The sequence below is a fragment of the Triticum urartu genome, chromosome 2A (genome assembly GCF_056163025.1).
Source record: "Triticum urartu cultivar PI428250 chromosome 2A, HENAU_Tu73, whole genome shotgun sequence".
Classification (NCBI taxonomy): domain Eukaryota; kingdom Viridiplantae; phylum Streptophyta; class Magnoliopsida; order Poales; family Poaceae; genus Triticum; species Triticum urartu.
Window position 1 is genome coordinate 372,024,689 of NC_141874.1, and position 20,615 is coordinate 372,045,303.

The 20,615-nt window shown below is 44.8% G+C and overlaps 1 protein-coding gene across 1 annotated transcript; it reads right to left on the reverse strand.

Moving 5' to 3' along the window:
* Nucleotides 1-16,734: 16,734 nt before the first annotated feature.
* LOC125541467 (uncharacterized protein At3g28850) lies at nt 16,735-17,890 on the reverse strand. Its single transcript, XM_048704877.2, has one exon. The coding sequence runs from the start codon at nt 17,707-17,709 to the stop codon at nt 16,897-16,899; it is 813 nt and encodes a 270-aa protein (XP_048560834.1). The 5' UTR covers nt 17,710-17,890; the 3' UTR covers nt 16,735-16,896.
* Between the last annotated feature and the right edge of the window lie 2,725 nt (nt 17,891-20,615).

Genomic DNA, 20,615 nt, shown 5'->3' on the forward strand with positions numbered 1-20,615 from the left:
TATCATACCACGCACGTGGGGCCTGCTTGAGGCCATAGAGGGCCTTATTGAGTCTGAAGACTTTGTCAGGATGCTTTGGGTCTTCAAAACCTGGGGATTTAGCAACATATACTTCTTCCTCAAGCTTACCATTGAGGAATGCACTTTTCACATCCATTTGATATAAAGTGATATCATGATGGTTAGCATAAGCAAGTAATATGCGAATAGCCTCAAGTATAGCAACAGGTGCAAAATTTTCATCGAAGTCAATTCCTTCAACCTGTGTGTAGCCTTGAGCTACAAGCCGTGCCTTATTCCTCACCACAAGGCCATTTTCATCTTGCTTGTTGTGGTAGATCCACTTTGTGCCGATGATATTGTGCTTGCGAGGATCTGGACGTTTGACCAGTTCCGGGACGTTGTTGAGCTCGAACTGATGTAATTCTTCTTGCATGGCCTGAATCCACTCAGGCTCCAGAAATACTTCATCTACCTTAGTGGGCTCTGTGATAGAGATGAAAGTAAAGTGCCCACAAAAGTTAGATAAATGTGAAGCTCTTGAGCGTGTGAGAGGACCTGGAATGTTGATGTCGCTGATGATTTTCTCAATTTGCACTTCATTTGCGACGCGAGGATGAGTGGGTTGACGTTCAGGAATTTGATCAGCATTTTCTTCAGCACCATTTTCCTCAGGTGCATCAGCATGACGTTCTTCATGTTCTGGAATAACTTCTACAGCAGATTCTTCAGTAGGAATGACATCCTCTGTAGCCTTCATCCGTCATAGGAGGTAGGTGCTCTCTTTGCGAGCCATTAGTCTCATCGAACCGCACATCTACAGTTTCAACAACGTTGTGATGACAGGTGTTGAAGACTTTGTAGGTGTGCGAGTCCTTACCATAACCGTGCATAAAACCTTCATGTGCTTTCGGTGCAAATTCAGAACTGTGATGAGGATCTCTAATCCAACATTTAGCACCGAAGACTTTGAAATAAATCACATTGGGTTTCTTGTCAGTGAGGAGTTCATAGGCAGTCTTCTTGAAGAATTTGTGAAGATATACTCTGTTGATGATGTGGCACGCAGTATCAATTGCGTCAGGCCAGAAGCGAGGAGGCGTCTTGTACTCATCAAGCATAGTGCGGGCCATCTCAACAAGAGTATTGTTCTTGCGCTCCATGACGCCATTTTGCTGAGGAGTATAGGGAGCAGATAGCTTATGAGTGATACCAAGTTCATCAAGATAGTCATCAAGGACAGTGTTCTTGAACTCAGTTCCATTATCACTCCTGATGTGCTTGATCTTCACACCAAAGTTAGTTGAAGCCCTCGAGGAAAATCGTTTGAAGACTTCCTGCACTTCAGTTTTGTAAGTGATAATATGGACCCATGTATATCGAGAATAATCATCAACAATGACAAAGCCATATAAGGATGCAGCATTAGTAAATGTGGCATAGTGAGTAGGGCCAAAGAGATCCATGTGAAGCAATTCAAATGGTCGAGTAGTAGTCATGATAGTCTTCGCTGGATGCTTGGCCTTGGTCATCTTTCCAGATTCACAGGCTCCGCATAAGTGATCCTTGAGAAATTTGACATTTTCATTGCCAATGACATGCTTCTTCTCCGCGAGCGTGTGCAGATTCCTCATGCCAGCATGACCAAGTCGTCGATGCCATAGCCAGCCTTCTGAAGCTTTTGCAAGTAGACATGTAGCAAGTTGTGGTCCTGTAGAGAAATCAACAATATACAAATCTCCTCTCCTAAAAGCCTTTGAAGACTTTGGAATTGTCAGCTTCCATGATCACAACACAATGATACTTGCCAAAGACAACCACCATATCAAGATCACAAAGCATTGAGACAGACATGAGGTTGAACCCTAAGGACTCAAAGCATGAATTTGTCCATGTGTCGATCCTTTGAGATTGCAACCTTACCTAGACCCAATACCTTGCTTTTGCCTTTGTCAGCGTAGGTGATGTGCTTCAGATGTGATGGAGATAAAGCAGTTTCCATCAATAAGCTCCTGTCACCAGTCATGTGATTTGTACATCCACTATCGAGGACCCACTCAGTGGCTTTGGGTTGATCATCCTGCAGATGAACTAGTGCAACTTACGAACTCATATACTTCATCAGTGAAGAATATGATATCAATTTCATCAGACAATAGAACAGATAAAATAGTATGAGGACGTGAGAAATGAAGATTCATTTCTTCATGATTAGCTTGCGTCCTTTCAAGCATATTCAGGTCTCCAGCAAATTCTTCAGACGATTAAGTTCGTCTGGAGACCTGACCCTGCATAAGAGGTTAGTTCTTTTTCTTCACCACCCACATCTGAAGGGGTGGCAAAGAGTTCATCATTCTGCGAGCTCCATAAAAGAAAGGTGGCATAGATGCCAATCCACTTCGTTTCACATAAGAGTGGTTAGGGTAAGTATAAGAGTAAGTAGAGAAATTCTTCGAGGACTTATGAACATAATGATTTGAAGAATAATGCACATATCCATAATCCTTAGATCTTCCCTGCGAAATAGACGGGTTAGCACGATGATGTTCATATGAGGACTTTGATCCTTTTGAGGAATTTGATCCATGTGAGGAGTTTGGTCCGTATGAGGACTTGGATCCATATGAAGAATTTGGTCCATAAGAAGAATTTGATCTGGGGTTCCTATTCTTCACAGGTGATGTCATGATGACATTCACCTGAAGATTTTCAAGGAATCTTTTGGGAACCCAGATTTTCTTCATAGGAGGACCATTCTTGTAGTTAGTGCCAACATATCTAGCAAATACTTCACCATTCTGATTTTTGAACAGTTTATAATTGGAGTCAAATGACACATCAGAAGAATATGAAGATTCACACGTAAAACCAGATAAGGTAGATGGATCCACTGAAGGTCCCTTTGCAGCAAACCATGAGGTTTTGGGATACTGCTCAGGTTTCCAGTAGGTCCCATCAGCATTGATTTTCCTTTCAAAGGCAATACCCTCTTTCCTAAGGTTCCTATTGAGAATCTGTCTTTTAAGCACGTCACAAAGAGCCTGATGCCCTTTGAGGCTTTTGTACATGCCTGTCATATACAATTCCTTCAGCCCTGCATCATCAGTGATACTAGCAATGTCCTTAGATGAGGAATTAGTGATAGCAGAGGCAGTTGAAAAATTTGCAGCAATGGAAGTATTTGAGCATTCAGGTGAAGAATTAGCAGTTTTACGTTCAATGCACTTCAAACATGGAGGAACAAATTCATCCTGGGTAGCGCTGATTTGTTGAGCGAGTAATGAATCACGCTCCTTCTGAAGATCTTCATAACTCACTCTTAACTGCTCAAGATCTTGCTTTCTTTGAAGAAATTCATAAGAAAGCTTCTCTTGATCAGATAGGAGAGTGTTATGATGACCTTGAAGATTGTCAAACTTGGACTGGAGTCCCTGAAGACTTTCAGCCAAAGCATTGGAGCGATCCATTTCTTCACCCAACATATCGTCGCTCTCATTTAGCATATTCTGAACTTTTTCCAAAGCTCTTTGTTGTTTAGTGGCAAGGGAAGCAAGTTTGACATAACTGGGTCCAAATTCGTCACCAGATTCATCATCACTGGACTCAGATAAGTAGCATTCAGTTACCTTGGCACCTTTTGCCATAAGGCATGGTGCAGAGGATGATGATTCTAGATTGAAAGTCATAGCCTTGCACGATTCCATGAGGTCCTCGAATTAGGGTTCATGGCGAGATCGATGACTTTCATAGACCTCAGAGAGTCGGTCCCAGATGAGTTTCGCATGGCTGAGATGCATAACGTTCCTGAACTGGTTTTTTGACAAGCTGGAGCAGATGATGTCCTTCGTCATGAGGTTGAGTAGCATGTACTTGCGAATATCATCAGCCTCCGCCATCTTGCATAGGTCAGTAAGACCAATTTTGGTGACGGTCCAGAGTTCGCTATTCATCGCCATGAGGCGCTTCTTCATCATGGCCTTCCACTTGGGATAATCATGACCATCAAAGATGGGGCATGTCACAGTCTTCATTCCTGCAGTCGACATAACTAAAACTCCAGGCGGTTAAACCAAAATCACACAGAACAAGGGAGTACCTCGCTCTGATATCAATTGAAAGTGCGTTATATCGACTAGAGGGGGGTGAATAGGAGATTTTTATGAATTCTTCACTGAGGAATTTCAGGGTGAGGAAATTCCTTAGCGGAGAACTACTTGCAGTGGAATAAGTACTCAGAAGTAAACATAACAGAACACAAGCATGGTCATCATGATGAAATGAAGACAAGCACAGAGTACGGAAAGCGTAAACACAGGATGAAGACAAACAGGTTGAAGAAATTGAACTGAGGAAATTGAGAAAGTCTTTAGTCTCTTCAAACAGATATGAACAAGCACTCAACGCATAAATGAGGAAATGTAAGGGTTGAGGAAATGGAACCAAATAGCTTGGTGAAGACAATGATTTGGTAGACCAGTTCCAACTGTTGTGACAGTTGTACGTTTGGTTAGGGAGGCTAGGTATTTAAACCTGAGGACACACAGTCCCGGACACCCAGTCCTGAACACGCAGCTCAGGACACTCAGTCCTCACCGTATTCCCCTTGAGCTAAGGTCACACGGACCTCGCCCAATCACTCGTGGTAAGTCTTCAGGTGACTTCCGAACCTTCACGAACCCGGTCACTTGGCGATCCACAATTCCTCTTGGATGCTCTAGACCATGACGCCTAACCGTCTGGAAGATGCACGGTCTTCAAAGGTAACAAGCATCGGATCCACGCAGGATCAATCTCTTCAGTGATGCTCAATCACTTTGGGTTTGTAGGTGTTTGGGTTTCGGTTTCCTCACTTGATGATTTTCACTCAAAGTCCTCGGATGATGGGATGCTCTCAAATGACAAGTGTCAGTTTCTCTCGGGGCAGCCAACCAGCTAGTGGTTGTAGGGGCGGCTATTTATAGCCAAGGGAGCAGCCCGACATGATAAGACATAAATGCCCTTCAATGATATGACCGTTAGGTGGGTAGATATTTTGGGACAGCTGGCACAAAGCACAGCAACGGTCGGAAATTTGAGTATCAAATTCCTTAGGGCTATCATGTTCCTCACTATGTAGGCAATCCACACTGGCAAATTCCTAACTCCTCAGTCAGAACAAATTCCTCAGAGACCAGAAGAACTTCGTCTCTGTCACTAAAGAATATGACTGAACTGTATGAGATTTCCAATGGCTTCAGTCGAAGGGATTGGCAGGTTTAGGATTTTGAGTTGAGCATCACATGGAAATTTTCCTTAGTATTTCCTCGACCCCCTTTAATAGTACGGTGTTTCCTACGACTCAAGAAAGAGAAAATGAAACTACGAAAACAAAAGTCTTCATGCTTCATGTTCCTCGAATAAATACCAAGTCTTCAAGGTCACATCAATTTCTTCACTTTCAAAGTCTTCAGAAAGTCTTCAGAAATCCAAAGTCTTCAGTCGAAGAACTTCGTTTTTTGGGGTCGACTTTCTCTGTAAATATTAAACTCCTCATAGTCTTATAAACCTGCATACACTCACAAACGCATCAGTCCATTAACTTGTAAGTCTTTAATACATCAAAATCACTAAGGGGCACTAGATGCACTTACAGTTTCAAGTGGATCTAGCATCTCCCCAAGTTTCCCCATCTTTCATCCATGAAATCTCATCAATTTTGACCCCAAAATCATCATTTTCCGCCAAAAATCGCGTCCCGAATCTCGGATCCCGAGTTAACCCCGACCCACCGGACGACCCTTGCTTTACCGGATGTCCGGAGACCCTGGAAGCACCGGACGTCTGACCTTACCGGACGACCGGAACCCCTAACCCGAGCTGTAATTAGCAAATTTCCGACCCGACCGGACGTCCGGCGACCGGACGACCGTTTTTTCCGGACGTCCTCTACCTGTAGATATCAACTTCGCTCAAATTTTGTTTCGGCCATAACTAATTCATCCAGAGTCCGATTTTCGCGTTCTTTAGCTCGTTGAAAAGCTCGTGACATCCCCGTTTCCACAAAAATAGTACCACCATCATTTGACTCCATCAAATTTTGTGAATTTTGTCATCTTTTCCTAGGGCTTCCACCACATCATCCACTACACCATCACCGACTTCCGCAACCTAACCAATTTTGTTCCCCATCGCATTAGTGGTTGCTTGAGTAGTGATTCGAGTCTCCTAAGGTGTTTCGGCTACTTAGGGATGGTTGCTTCCTCATCAACCACCACCATAACTTCCGCATAGTTTTGCCCACCTCACACTTCCACCACCCCAACTTAACCCGATTTTGTTTGTGTTGTGAGTTGTGTCTCCTAAGGTGTTTCGGCTACTTAGGGACCGTGCTTCCAACTCCGACACCGTTTATAGTCCACCACCTTACCCTCCACTTACGCATTGCGTCTCAACCCATCATTGCATTTCCGCAATCCCATTGAGCTTCCGCAACCACCTCCACATTTCCACTACCACCATTTGACATTTGAGATTTTGAGTTCGCGGTTTTTCCGTTTCCTAAGGTGTTTTGGCTACTTAGGGACGAGTCTCCATCATCTTGGTATCTCCATCAAGATCACCGCCACTCATCATCGCCACAGACGGTAACCTCCATATCATCTTGGTATCGTGGTATCCCTTCATTGTATATTCCCTTGCAATTGCATTGATAACCCCTAGCCCATTTTTCGTCACTTGCCTATCGAGAGTAGCCATTTGAGTATTGCCGGCAACGTTACTTGTGCACATTAGTGATCTACACCATACATTGCATACATACCATATCATATTGGTATCATCATATCATCTCTTGTGCCTCAAGTTTGTTCCCGCATATACACAATAGCTATCTTGGTTTGTGCATTGTGCAAAAGTGGCCATACAAAAAAAAGAATAAAGCTTTTAAGCAAAAGAGAAAGAGCAAAGATCTTGTAAGCAAGTGCCATAGCATCATACCACATTGCATAAGATTTCCATATCCGATCATCTTGGATCATACCACCGGAACATCATACATATATAGCATACTTGGGATAGAAAGTTCATCCATTTTGCATCTTATAGGTTGTGCACAAGTGTCGTATCTGCCTATAGAGAAATCGTGCTAGCGTTTCTCTTGAGTTGTGCAACACGAGCGTTTTCCGTGGATTCCACATTTTGTGCTCATTCCTTGGTTGCACGACCCCATTTATCTATCTGTGTGTGTGTTTCCGTGTGCCACATTTTGCTATTGGTCTACTTGTTTCACTTGAGAATTTGTGAATCTCTTTCAAAATTATTGACTCTTGCTAACATTTCGCATCAAATTTTTGTGCCACTATCCTCACCAAGCTCCACCATAAGCCTTACTTGTGTAGGTGTGAGAAACCGACAAGAATTGGTACCAATTGTGCTATTTCCTTGTCCACATTGGAGTGATCATTGATCCACTTTCAACTTCGATCAAGGTACATTTGGTATTCGTTCTTCTCTTTCTACCACTCACATTTTTCTCTTGGAGTGATGGATAGGCAAGGCATTTCATCTCCGGTCTTCCACAACAACGACGGCGTGAACAACTACATCACCAAAGCATCAATCTTCGATCTACAACGACAAATGCAGGGCGCACAATCAAGATTGCGAGAGCACATCGAGAACCTCTCCATCGACATTTTTCACTCCGAATCAAGGAAAAGGGACTACATCGACAACAAGCTTTCCGCACAAAAGGAGGAGCAAGATGCAAGGATGGAGGAGATTCGGGCCTTGATCAAGTCTACTTCCCCTTCGTCATCTTCAAGGCGGCGGCGAGCAAGTCGATCATCTTCGGAGCGCCCAAGCGATACAAGCGCAAGTCATCCATGTCCACATCTCCATGGCGACCACCATCACGTTCGTGATCCACCTCGTCATGAAGGGCAAGTCACCTCCAAGCAACATGTGCACGATAACGACACACGACATCTACTACGAGCTCAAGTGCGACAACGCCAACATCATCATGACCATGCTCACCAAGCGCAACTGCACAAGTCCCAACAAGCACTACTTCACGCCAAGCTTCAAGAGCAAAAGAGAAGACCGCGAGACGAGCACCACCAAGATGGTGCTACGGCTACCACCACCAACACTTTGGCATCTTCGCCAAGTGCTATCAAGGCATCTTCACCTTTGGACGTACGGCATCTTCGCCTACTTCCCGTGAGTTCGCCTACATCGACATCATCAAGTACAAGGCGACCACCTACAAGCGAGGGCGACACTTCCATCTTCAGAAGCCCCTCAAGAAAGATGGCCAAGCTTGGGAAATTCCCTTCGGTCATGGAGACGAGATACGAGGTGCCACATCATATGGGCCTCCAACAACAATACGGTGACAAGAAGGTCGAACAAGGGCCATCCCCTTCGACCACGGCGACGAGCGCGAACCTCTTCAACAACATGAAGACGGCGCCCATATTGGACTCACTCCGAGTCAAGCTACGAGACCTCACATGAGACCTTATCTTCGGTCTTAGGGGAGAGTGATGATGTGCCATCTTCGGCCTTCATCCATGGCTACGACCACGACATGATTGAGCATGGAGACATTTGCACCTACATCTCTCAGACACCCACATATGCCGAGATGCCCCAATTGCCATGTGAGGAGAGCCACCACCACATGAGTGACTGAGTGACTCCACCACACGTGACATTGAGAGCATTTCCTATGAGAGGATGAGTGTGACCACCACTAGACCCACACTTGAGAGCATGCCACACATCCTATGTGAGGTTGAGAGCCATTTGAGTGACTCCACCAACCATATGAGTGAGAGCATCCAAGAGGGAGTGAGTGAGCCACAACACTTAGTGAGTGAGGTAGTTGAGACGGCATGTGAGGCCACTATGATTTCTAATGACTTAACCTCTACTCTGAGTGTGTTTTCTTCTTTGGTACTAGGTCTCCTACATGATGACACGCCTATCCTCGATGAGTCCATACCTCCAATGGAGACAACGATGGCCATGGTGGAAGAAGATGCACCCGCCACATGGTTCCATCAAGATGAAGATGACCACGACTTGGTCTTCGAAACCTCACCTACAACACATGAGCGATGCTCCAAAGGTAACATAGGTGATGGTGCTTCTCTTGTCCCACTAGTGGACGATCTCACCAATGATTGCTTGCATGATGTTGATCCACCTATTCCCATGCTTCATGCTAGTGCGACTTCCTCATGTCATGACTTACCTATTTATGATGAATATGATGATGAGCATGTTGATTTGCCTAGTTGTGATGCTATGCTCCATAGGATATCATGTGAAAATTCTATTGGTCACATCATGTTTGACAATCCATTGAACTTGTCATATGCTATGAGTGAGATCTCCCATATTGCATCATTTCAATCTCAACATAGTAGCTATACATGCCCCATTAACATAAATCCCATTTGCACTTATGGCATAGATGACGAGATGATGGTCATTGGCTTTTGTTTTTCATGTGATGGTATTGCCATGCTTCCTTTACATGATTTGCGCAATTCATCTACTATGCCATTCCATGATCACATAGAACCAAATATGCTTTGTTTTGGATGTTGTCAATATTATCCATGTGATGTTCCCATTAATTCTCATGAGGAGACCCCCATAGTTTCCTCATACATATTAGGAGATTTTGTTGCATTCCAAACTTTGCATGTTTGCCATGATTGCTTGCACCGTATGCATCCCACGCATAACAATGCTCTAGATATTTCCCATGATGCATTACACAATTTGAGTCTCCATTATGGTTTGCATAACAACAAACCTATCATGATGGATGACATGTTTCTATATCGCGCATCTCATTTATTTGAGCATTGAATATTTTGTGCTAACCGACACAAACACGTGCGCATCATGATGGATGATGTGTACATATACCATGCACACACAATTTTTCCTTTGTCTTTGTTTTTTGTAGGTACTCACGTATACTCGCCAACCTCTCAATCCCAAGAGTTGACGAAACGAGCTCTTGAGAGCAAAGATGACTTGGGATCCCGTGAACTATCCTTCCCACTGCTCTCTTCGCGCAACGACTACGCGCATCTCTCTCACTTGGCTCTCACACGGCTATGGGCTATATACCGCTTGTCACTTCATGCTCATTTTACCGTGTTCACTTTGCATGCTATGCTTGCTTCTATGCCTTTGCCATGCAATTGTGACCCTTGCTTGCATCTACCCATGATTCATCATTATGCTCCTATGTGTATTTGCATGCTTGGTGGAGATCCTTGTTGTTATTGCCATGTTTATCATGTGCCTCATGCTATTTTGCTCATATCCTCCTTTCATGCTTGTGATATGTCTTGTGCATTATTCATGCCCACCATTTGCACACACGGCATGATTGCCATGAATCCTTCTAGTATGTTGAATCTTCACACTACTAGCTTGCTTGCCTTGATTCACATGATTGCTTGCTTTGTCGCATCACCCATGTTCCATTCTTACTTGCTTTCTTGGGTTGATGACGTATATGTTCATGCCTCCCACATGATACATCTTGTTCATTGTCGCTTACCTCCAATTGTTGCATCTATGCTTATTGATCATGGAGACTTGGCCATATTACTTGTGATGCATGCTTGTTTACTTGAGCGTATTGTATTTGGTTGTTCTCGCATCATATGCCTCCATACTATGAAATGCTCCCTTGTCCTTTCTTATGATGAGCATGATGCATACACTTGTTGGGTATTTTACCACATGAATGATAGGTTTTGCATCTCCGCTAACCTCATTTGTTTTTCGGAGTGTTTGTCATGTTCTTTCATGTTGAAGGATTCACAAGGCGATACCGTCATGACACAACTTGGTCATGTGAAGGCATACATGATGTGCAATACCAACTTTGGCGACAATCTCCTAAAGGTGAACTCCTTCCCTTTGAGCCATCCTCAAATAAGCATATTGGATGGGTCATTCTTTCATTGTTGTTTCCTTCTTCTTGTCTACATGTTGCACCTATTGGATGGAGGACCGACATTGAAGATTGGCTCTATGGACCTTCGCATTGAGGAGCGCTCGGACTTATTGGATGCACTTTCGAATATCCACTCATGCCATGACATCGAGCATTGGTACACCAACACCTCCATATTTCTTGATTGTGCTCACACATGTCATGCTCATTGGACATCTCACACACATGACAAATTTGCATCTTATGCATGGATTGACTCACATTATGATTGCCTTGTTGCATCCTGTATTCCCATGTCATCCATGATATATGAGCTTGTGCATTTACTTAGCATTTTTGTTGTGATATACCTTGATGGCATATTCATACATCATGATCATATTGCCCATCATCAATTGCATGATCACATACTCATCTTGAGCATCCGTTGCCATATTCATGCTATTGATAAACCGTCTCTCTATGACATCATTTTGCACCGTGGTTGCACTGATCATATTCACAACACCTTTGTGTGCGCAATGAATGTTTTTCCTCCCATGAATGCTTTTCATACCATTCCATCTCTTTTGGATAAGCTTCATGCACCTTGTCATGATCAATCTTGTTGCACGGACTCATTCTTACATGATGGACACTTTGTGTGCTCTAACCATTGTATTTCTGAGTGTCGTTTGTGTTTGCTCTTTTTGCATGTATACACTCCGGCGACACCTTGGAGTACTTGGATTTCGCAACGTCTTCCACTCCGTCCAACTACAAGTACGTCCATGACTACCGTTTTCATGGTGATGAGGATCATGATTCGAGGTTGGATCTTTCCCAAGGGGGGAGATGATGCGGAGCATCCCACGTTCATCCCCATGTAAACTCCGACTACTCTCCAAGCCCCAAGAGGACATATGACGAGACCTCGTACATACACCATTGGACGCAAGGTGAACTCGCTCCTCTTCGAACCATCACTTTCCACATGTGAGACATGGCTACTACCTCATATATATGTGCTATGCATGACCAGGAACAAAGAGGAATGCCATGGACCAGACGGCGAGGACACCAAGTACAAGAACTACCGAAGAAGCTCTAGCGAGCGGACGTCCGGACGACACCAGACGACCGGCCTCTCACAGTGAGCGAACGTCCGGCCAGGACCGGACGACCGGCGACACCGCACCCGAGCCAAACCAGCGGATGTCCGACGCCACCGGACGACCGGCGACCGGACGACAAGCCACCTCCGGAAATCCGGTGCCTCCTCAACCGAACCAGATCGAGCGGACGTCCGGTGACTAGCGGACGACCGGTCCCTCCGAGCCACCGGACGACCGGTACCTGCCTGTGCGCAGCCGGGCCTTTGGCCTTGTATCCCTCTCCCACTTACCCCTTCGTGGCTCTAGACTATATATACTCCTCCACCTCCTCAATTTGAGGTTTAGCAAAGGATTAGCTCATATTTTGTGTGAGAGCTTTGCTCATCCACTTGGTTACCTTCTCCTCGGATATTCGAGCCTCCTACGGAGAAGATCCCCCAAGCGGATTCAAGACCCCTCTTTAGGGAAGAACATCAAGACCTCCTCACGGAGAAGACCGTTACCCTTGTATCGTCCTTGGTTGATCGTGTACCGTGTGAACCCTATGTATTCGAGGATCTAGCACATGTGTAACTTGTTATTGTTGGTTTAGTGATTCTCTTGTGTTTTCCTTTGTGTTCACTTTGTTTCCTCCCCTTGTGTTCTTCGTGTTCATCGCGGGATCCGCTCCTATCGTGAAAGATTGGCCCCAAGGGTTCCTACCCTACATCACAATTGCTTGGCTGACACCGGGGTTGCACATGATTTATACTTTGTGTCCAAAAGATGGACCATGACAAGGCTATATGATTTTGTAGGGATAGTGTTCTTTAGCATTTATATTTTAAACGACATGATTGTTTGTTGGGATGCCTGAGTATTGATGTCTTTATGTCAAATTATAGACTATTGCCTTGAATCATTGGGATCTAAATATTCATACCATAAAATAAATATTACATGATGAACATGTTAGGTAGCATTCCACATCAAAAATTCTATTTTTATCATTTACCTACTCGAGGACGAGCATGAATTAAGCTTGGGGATGCTTGATGCGTCTTCGTCGTATCCATAATTTTTGATTGTGCCATGCTATTATAGTATAAATATTGGATGTTTTATATGCAATTATATATCATTTTTGGGACTAACCTATTAACCTAGTGCACACTTCCAATTCTTGTTTTTCTTGCTTGTTTTTGGCTTTCCATAAACTCAGTATCAAACAGAGCCCAAATGGAGAAAAAACTATGGATTAACTTTTTCTAGACCAGAAGGGGCCCTAAAAGGTTGGGAGAAGATATGAAGAGTCACGAGGGAGCGACAAGCTCAGGAGGCGTGCCCCTAGGCTTGTGGCCCCCTCGTGGCACCTCTTGACGTAATTCCACCTCTATAAATTTCCAAATATTCCCAATACATAAGAGAGCCACCCAAAATACTTTTTTCGCTGCCGCAAGTTTCTGTTCTTCAGCGATCCCACCTAGAGGCCTTTTAAGGTACTCTGCCGGAGGAGAATTGATCACGAAGGGCCTCTACAACAACCTTGTTGCCCTTTCGATGATGTGTGAGTCATTTACCACAAACCTACGGGTTCATAGCTAGTAGCTAGATGGCTTCTTCTCTCTCTCTTTGATCTTCAGTACAATGTTCTCCTCAATGTTCTTGGAGATATATTCGATGTAATCTTGTTTTGCGGTGTGTTTGTTCGGATTCGATGAATTGTGGGTTCATGATCAGATTATTCATGAATATTATTTGAGTCTTTTCTAAATTCTTGTATGCATTATTATTATAGTTTGGTATTTCTCTCCGATCTATAAGTTTGGTTTGGCTAATTCGATTGATTTATTCTGCAATGGGAGAGGTGGTTTGTAATGGGCTCGATCTTGCGGTGATCTATATCCAGGTGATAGAAGGGTACAAGACACATATTTGTATTGTTTCCATTAAGGGGAAAATGACAGGGTTTATTCATATTGATTGGATTTACTTTGTCTACATCATGTCATCTTGCTTAAGGCGTTACTCCGCTTCTTATGAACTTAATACTCTAGATGCATGCTGGATAGCGGTCGATGGGTCGAGGAATAGTAGTAGATGTAGGTAGGAGTCGGTCTACTTGTCTCGAACGTGATGCCTATATACATGATCATTGCCTTGAATATCATCATAACTATGCGCTTTTCTATCAATTGCCTCACGGTAATTTGTTTACCCATCGTATGCTTTTTATTCGAGAGAGAAGCCTCTAGTGAAAACTATGGCACCCGGGTCTACCTTTGACATATATTAAAATCCAAAAATATCTTGCTGCAATTTATTTACTGTTACTTTTTGTGTTTTTTGTCTATCGACCATTATCAGATTTGATCCTTGCAATTAACCGCCAAGGGGATTAACAACCCTCTTGGTCATGTTGGGTGCAAGTATTTGCTCTTTTGTGTGTAGGTGTTGTTCACGAGGTTTCGCGTGGTTCTCCTACTGGATTGATTACCTTGGTTCTTAACTGAGGGAAATACTTATCTATACTGTACTGCATCATTCTCTCCTCTTCGAGGAAATTTCAATGCAGCTCACAAGTAGCAAAGGATATCTCGTGTGAGGGGTTACAATGATGTATGATGTGGCTACCGAGAGTTCTCCTATCTGAGGATAGATGATGAAGATGAACCCTAGACTTCCCTTTATATAGACAGGAGAGGCGAGAGTTCTATCTGAGGATAGATTATGAAGAGGAACCCTAGACTTCCCTTTATATAGATAGGAGAGCGTATGGTTTACATGTTGGATGCAATCTGGGGCGCCGCCGCCCTCTATCTTGGGTGTCAAGAAGGTCATCTGGCCTCCTACGATTAGTGCCCTATTGTGGGCCCATTGTGCTCCCTTGTAGTTGATGAGGCTGGACTCCTTAGGGTTAGCCACCCCTGGTATAGGATGGCGTCAATGTTACCATGTCACTTATAGCCAGCAAGTACAATAGTTAAATATAAAAATGTGCAACTTTATTACTACATGACCCACCTCCCACTTTCACATAGTGCCTAGGAGCAGTGGAGGAGCTAGCATTTGACATCAGGGTGGTCCGGCCCCCAAATTGTTTTTACAAGAAATACGACATGTGGACGTTCTAACTAGTTACTGATATCACATAGAAATAGATCAATACGGTCTTACAAACACACTAAAATTCTCAATTAAGTCTAAGTTTTGCATAAAGAAGCATACATAGTACATACTATATGAACCATAATACATACCTTGAGAAGCTCAAAAAGACTATGTTTCTGGTCTACGCTTTTGCACTGTCATGAAAGTATCAATTATATCATCTTCATTCACCTCGGCAAAAGCATCCCCCTCAATGTATGTGACTAGGAAATCATCCAAAAGACTATCACCCATCTTATTTCTCAACAGTTTGCTTTATGGTCACATTCGCTCTATGGTCATATTTGACATGGACACAGTTTCTTGAGTTTGCTCTTCAATCACAACCGGTACACACACACGCGCGCGCGCGCACACACACACACACAAGTTCTTTGGCTTGCTCTTCGGTCACAACATATTCTCTGCCTTCTTCTCCTTCCCTATCTTCATAGCTTCTCTCTGGAAAAGAGAAACAATGTCTCCGGCCCTCTTCATTCATCAACCTGCAATAAAAATTAGTTTCTATCAATAAAGCTAATTGAGGCAGAAATGATGTGCTAAATTATGTATGTGTTCATCAATTCATGATAGCATAGTGCCAAAGGCAAACCCTAAATTAAAAAAATTAGGGGTTTTCAGTACCTTAAATCAATTTGCACACTTGCTGTGGTGCTGCCGCCGGACGGCCAGAGACTGGCTACTGAGCGGCACCGACGGTCGTAGGCTTTGCACGGAGGGCGGAGGGCCGGACTCCACTGGAGGCAGGGGCGAGCGGGCGGCAGGGCCAGGCGGTCCGAGTCAAGGGAGCAGCCGGGCAAGGCAGGGGCACGGGGGAGCAGTGGATCCGAGGGCCAAGCGAGCGCCGGGCGGGAAGGGGAGGCGGTCTGGGCTCCGGCCAGCGACCGACGAGGCCGCGAGGAACGGCGGCGGTGAGACGAGGGCGTCAGATGGCGTCGGCTTGAAGCGGCTGCAGTGGACGAGACGAGGAACGGAGGAAGTGGACGAGACGAGGGTTGTGGCTGCGTTCACTGGGTCAATCGGTATGGTTATTGGGTCGATTTTTTTTCTAGTCCAGTTAAAAATCCATAGGTATATAAACGGACCCAAAATCTCAGGGTGGGCCGCGGCCCACCCTGGCCACCCTGTAGCTTCGCCACTGCCTAAGAGCGCGTGTTGCAGCTGTCTATTATTCTGTAGCCGGCTCCTTCTCTCTCTCCTCTTCTTTCCCCTTCATATGAGCAGAAAAAATATATTTTAATTCCTATAGACTGCTTGCATAAGCTTATTGTAATTGCTTTAATAGTTGCTTACGTGAGAAGGCCAACATTATCAAATGGCAGAAATGATGTAGAGAAATTCCAACTGTTTTTTATTCCCCTTAATCACCTGATTAATTACAAGTGCATTTTTCATCAAACCATCTGGTTTCATGAGAAATCTGATTGATGGATACATGCTAGGGTTTTTGACATGGACATCTAAGCTAGCATATGCATGTCACATCTGACATCTCTATGTGGTTGAACACAAATATAAACATAAACGTATACTAGCATAATGTATGTACATGACAAGACAACCACTAAATCCAATTACACACTCAAACCCCAAAGTGGTACCACTATGGTCGGTAATTAATTAAGTAAAAAAAGGAGCAGGTGATTGGCAATTAACCGCTAGTTAATTTACATTACTTCAGCTCGGGTACAAGCAAAGTGTGCACATGACGAGTCCGTTCTCGTTGCATCCGTGGCACCGGACACCACCGCGCTCGCCGTCGAACAACTTCCGGCTGCCATCGCACTCACCGCATACCACGAACCTCAGCCCCCCGCACGCCTCGCACTTCTCCCTCTTCTTGTTGCTGCTGACCGCCGCCTCCGGGGGCGAAAGTGACGGCAGCTGGATGAGGGAGGTAAGGCGACCGTCCTCGTGGAGTGCGAGCACCTGGGCGGCGCCCCCGAGGTCGTGGCCGCGGACGAAGAGCCGCGGGGGCACGGCCTTTTCGCCAGTGGCAGCCCAGAGCTGCTCCCGGAGACCCCGGTCCATGGACACGTCGCGCTCCTGAAACGCCACGGCGAGGTTATCCAGCAGAGCGCGCACGTCGTTACAGTCTTCGAACGTCTTGCGGATGCCCCGGAGCGTGGTGGTATAGAGCACCACGGCTTCGTCGCCGCCGGGTGGGCACCTGGCCGGGAAATCCCGGAGCATGCCGTCGGGATCAGACGCCGGCGCCGGCCCCGAGGCAAGGGAGTCCCGGTCGTAGCCGTCCTGGTCAACGAGCTCCCAGTCGTCGTCGATGGGCTCAGCGGGGAGGTTAATCTTGGTGGGGGTCTCCTGGGCGTCGAAGAAGGACGCATCGTCGGATAGTCCGTCGGTGGAGTGGAGCACGACGCGGCCGGGCTTGGTCGGCGACGGCGGCAGGGATGCCGATGCGGCGGCAGGGGCAGCGGGGAGGGACGATCTGAGGACGCGCAGGATGCGCGCCTTCAGCGTCTGGATAGTCATGGCAGGAAGCTCCGGCGGGAAGGATTGCTTGGGATTGATTTGTTCCTTTGAGTGCTCGCTTTTGGCTCCGGATGCGTGTGGTATTGGTGATGGTTAAGGAGAAAGAGGGACGAAGAAGAGGCCTGATTGGAGTCGCTTTTAACCGCCTTTTTAGAACCTTTTTTTATTAGGGTATAAGTAGATGCTCTAATATGGTGTAAGTACTCTCTATTTTAAAAGAAAGTTGATATGTCTTGACTTACATCCATCCACCTCTCCCGCACAAGAAAGAACACAACTCCTCTCACGTACTACGAGGTGCAATTGGGTCTCTAACATGTTGGCCAACCTATCTATGCCCACATGTTAGTGGCTCAACCACAGTCTGCAATATGTTAGGGGAGCCTCATCACACGAGAAAAAAAAAATTCATGAAATTCCATGTTCACGCGGGCATGAAAACCCGGGACACCAGCCCACCTCCATGTTTCCTTTTTATTTTCTCTTCTCAAATCTCTCCTGAACCATGCCAACGTGCACATCTCGTGACCAACCCGATGTTCCTCTCCCTTCGGCGACCACCTCGGTGCCATCTCCCCCCCCCCCTATCTGGCATGTCCCTCTCCCTCTAGCCTCAACTCTTAATGCGCTTCCCTCCGCCTCTGGCCTCAACTCCCCGGCGTGCTTTCTTCCTGTCCCAAAAACTAGGAGTCAGAGCCATGTGGACGAAGGACGTGCATCCCAAGATACCTATCAACTTCAAATAAAGTAGAAGGTTGATATGTCTCCAACTTATCTATAATTTTGTATTGTTTCATGCTAGTATATTATCACTCTTAGATACTTTATATGCAACTTTATATCATTTTTGGGAACTAACCTATTAACTCAGTGCCAAGTGTCAGTTGCTATTTTTTTTGCATGTTTTTGGTTTTACACAAATTTCCTACCAAGCGAAGTCCAAACACGATGAAACTTTATGGTGATTTTTCTCGACCAGAAGGGACCCTAAAAGCTTCGGGAGGAGGACCGAAGATGTATGGGAGAGCCACAAGCTCACAAGGCGCGAGGGACGCGCTACCTGAGTTTGTGGGTCCCACGTAGCTCCATTTGACTTCCTATAAACTCCCATAAATACCAAAACCAATAGAGAGCCACCCGAAGGAATTTTTCGGCCAACGTAAGCTTCTTTTCTTCCGAGGTCCCATCTGGAGGTCTTCTTTGGTACTATGTCGGAGGGGGAATCGATCACGGAGGGCATCTACATCAACCTTGATGCACCTCCGATGATTTGTGAGTAGTTTACCACGGACCTACGGGTCCATAGTGATTAGCTAGGTGGCTTCTTCTCTCTCTTTGATTTTCAATACAATGTTCTCCTCAGAGTTCTATCCAATGTAATCTTTTTTTGCGGTGTGTTTGTTGGGATCTGATGAATTGTGGGTTTATGATTGAAATATTCATTGAAAGTAACTGAGTTTTTTTCCTAAACTTTATAATGTGTGATTGGTATAGCTATGTAATGCTTTCCGACATATGGGTTTTCTTTGGCCAAGTTGATTCATTGATCTTAAGTGGAAGTGGTGCATAGTAGTAGGTTCAATGTTGCGTGTCCTCACCCAGTGACAGCATGGGTAGCGAGGCACGTATTTTGTTGTTTCTACTAAGGGTGAAACAACGGAGTTTAATCATATCGCTGGGTTTTATTCTGTTAACATTATGTCATCTTGCTTAAAGCGTTACTCTGGTGCTACTTGTGAGCTGCGTTGGGATTTTCTCAAAGAGGAGAGGACGATGCAGTACAGTAGAGATAAGTATTTTCCTCAGTTATGAAACTAAGGTTATCAATCCAATATAAGAACCAAGCAACAACTAGTAAACAACACATGCACACAAACAACAAATACTTGCAACCCAACGCGTAGAGGGGTTGTCAATCCCTCAATGGTTATGAGCAAGATTAAATGATGTAGTTTTTGATAGATAGATCAAACAAAAATACAAAAGAAAATAAATAAAAGTAAATTGCAGCGAGATATTTTTGGTTTTAATATATGATAGAAAATAGACCCAAGGGCCATATTTTTCACTAGATGCTTCTCTCATAAAAATAGCATACGGTGGGTAGACAAATTACTGTTGGGCAATTGACAGAAAAACGAATAATACTGACGATATCCAAGGCAATGATCATGTATATAGGCATCACGTCTGATACAAGTTGACCGAAACAATTCTGCATCTACTACTATTACTCCACACATCGACTGCTATCCACCATGCATCTAGTGTACTAAGTTCATGGAAGAATGGAGTAACGCCTTAAGCAAGATGACATGATGTAGAAAGATAAACTCATGTATTAAATAAATCCCATCTTGTTACCCTTAATAGCAATGTACATGCGTGTCATGTCCCTTTCTGTCACTGGGATTGAGCACCCCAAGATCAAACCCATCACAAAGCACCTCTTCCCATTGCAAGACAAACCAATCTAGTTGGCCAAACCAAACCAATAAATCGGAGAAGAAATACAAGGCTATTGAGGGAGTCCTGGATTAAGGGGTCCTCGGGCGTCCGACCTGTGTGACATGGGCCGGACTGTTGGGCCGTGAAGATACAAGATAGAAGACTTCCTCCCGTGTCCGGATGGGACTCTCCTTTGCATGGATGGCAAGCATGGTGTCCGGATGTATTATTTCCTTTCTCTGTAACCGACTTTGTGTAACCCTAGTCCCCTCCGGTGTCTATATAAACCGGAGGGTTTTGTCCGTAGAGACAATCACAATCATACAAGCTAGACTTCTAGGGTTTAGCCACAATGATCTCGTGGTAGATCAACTCTTGTAATCCTCATACTCATCAAGATCAATCAAGCAGGACGTAGGGTATTAACTCCATCAAGAGGGCCCAAACCTGGGCAAAAC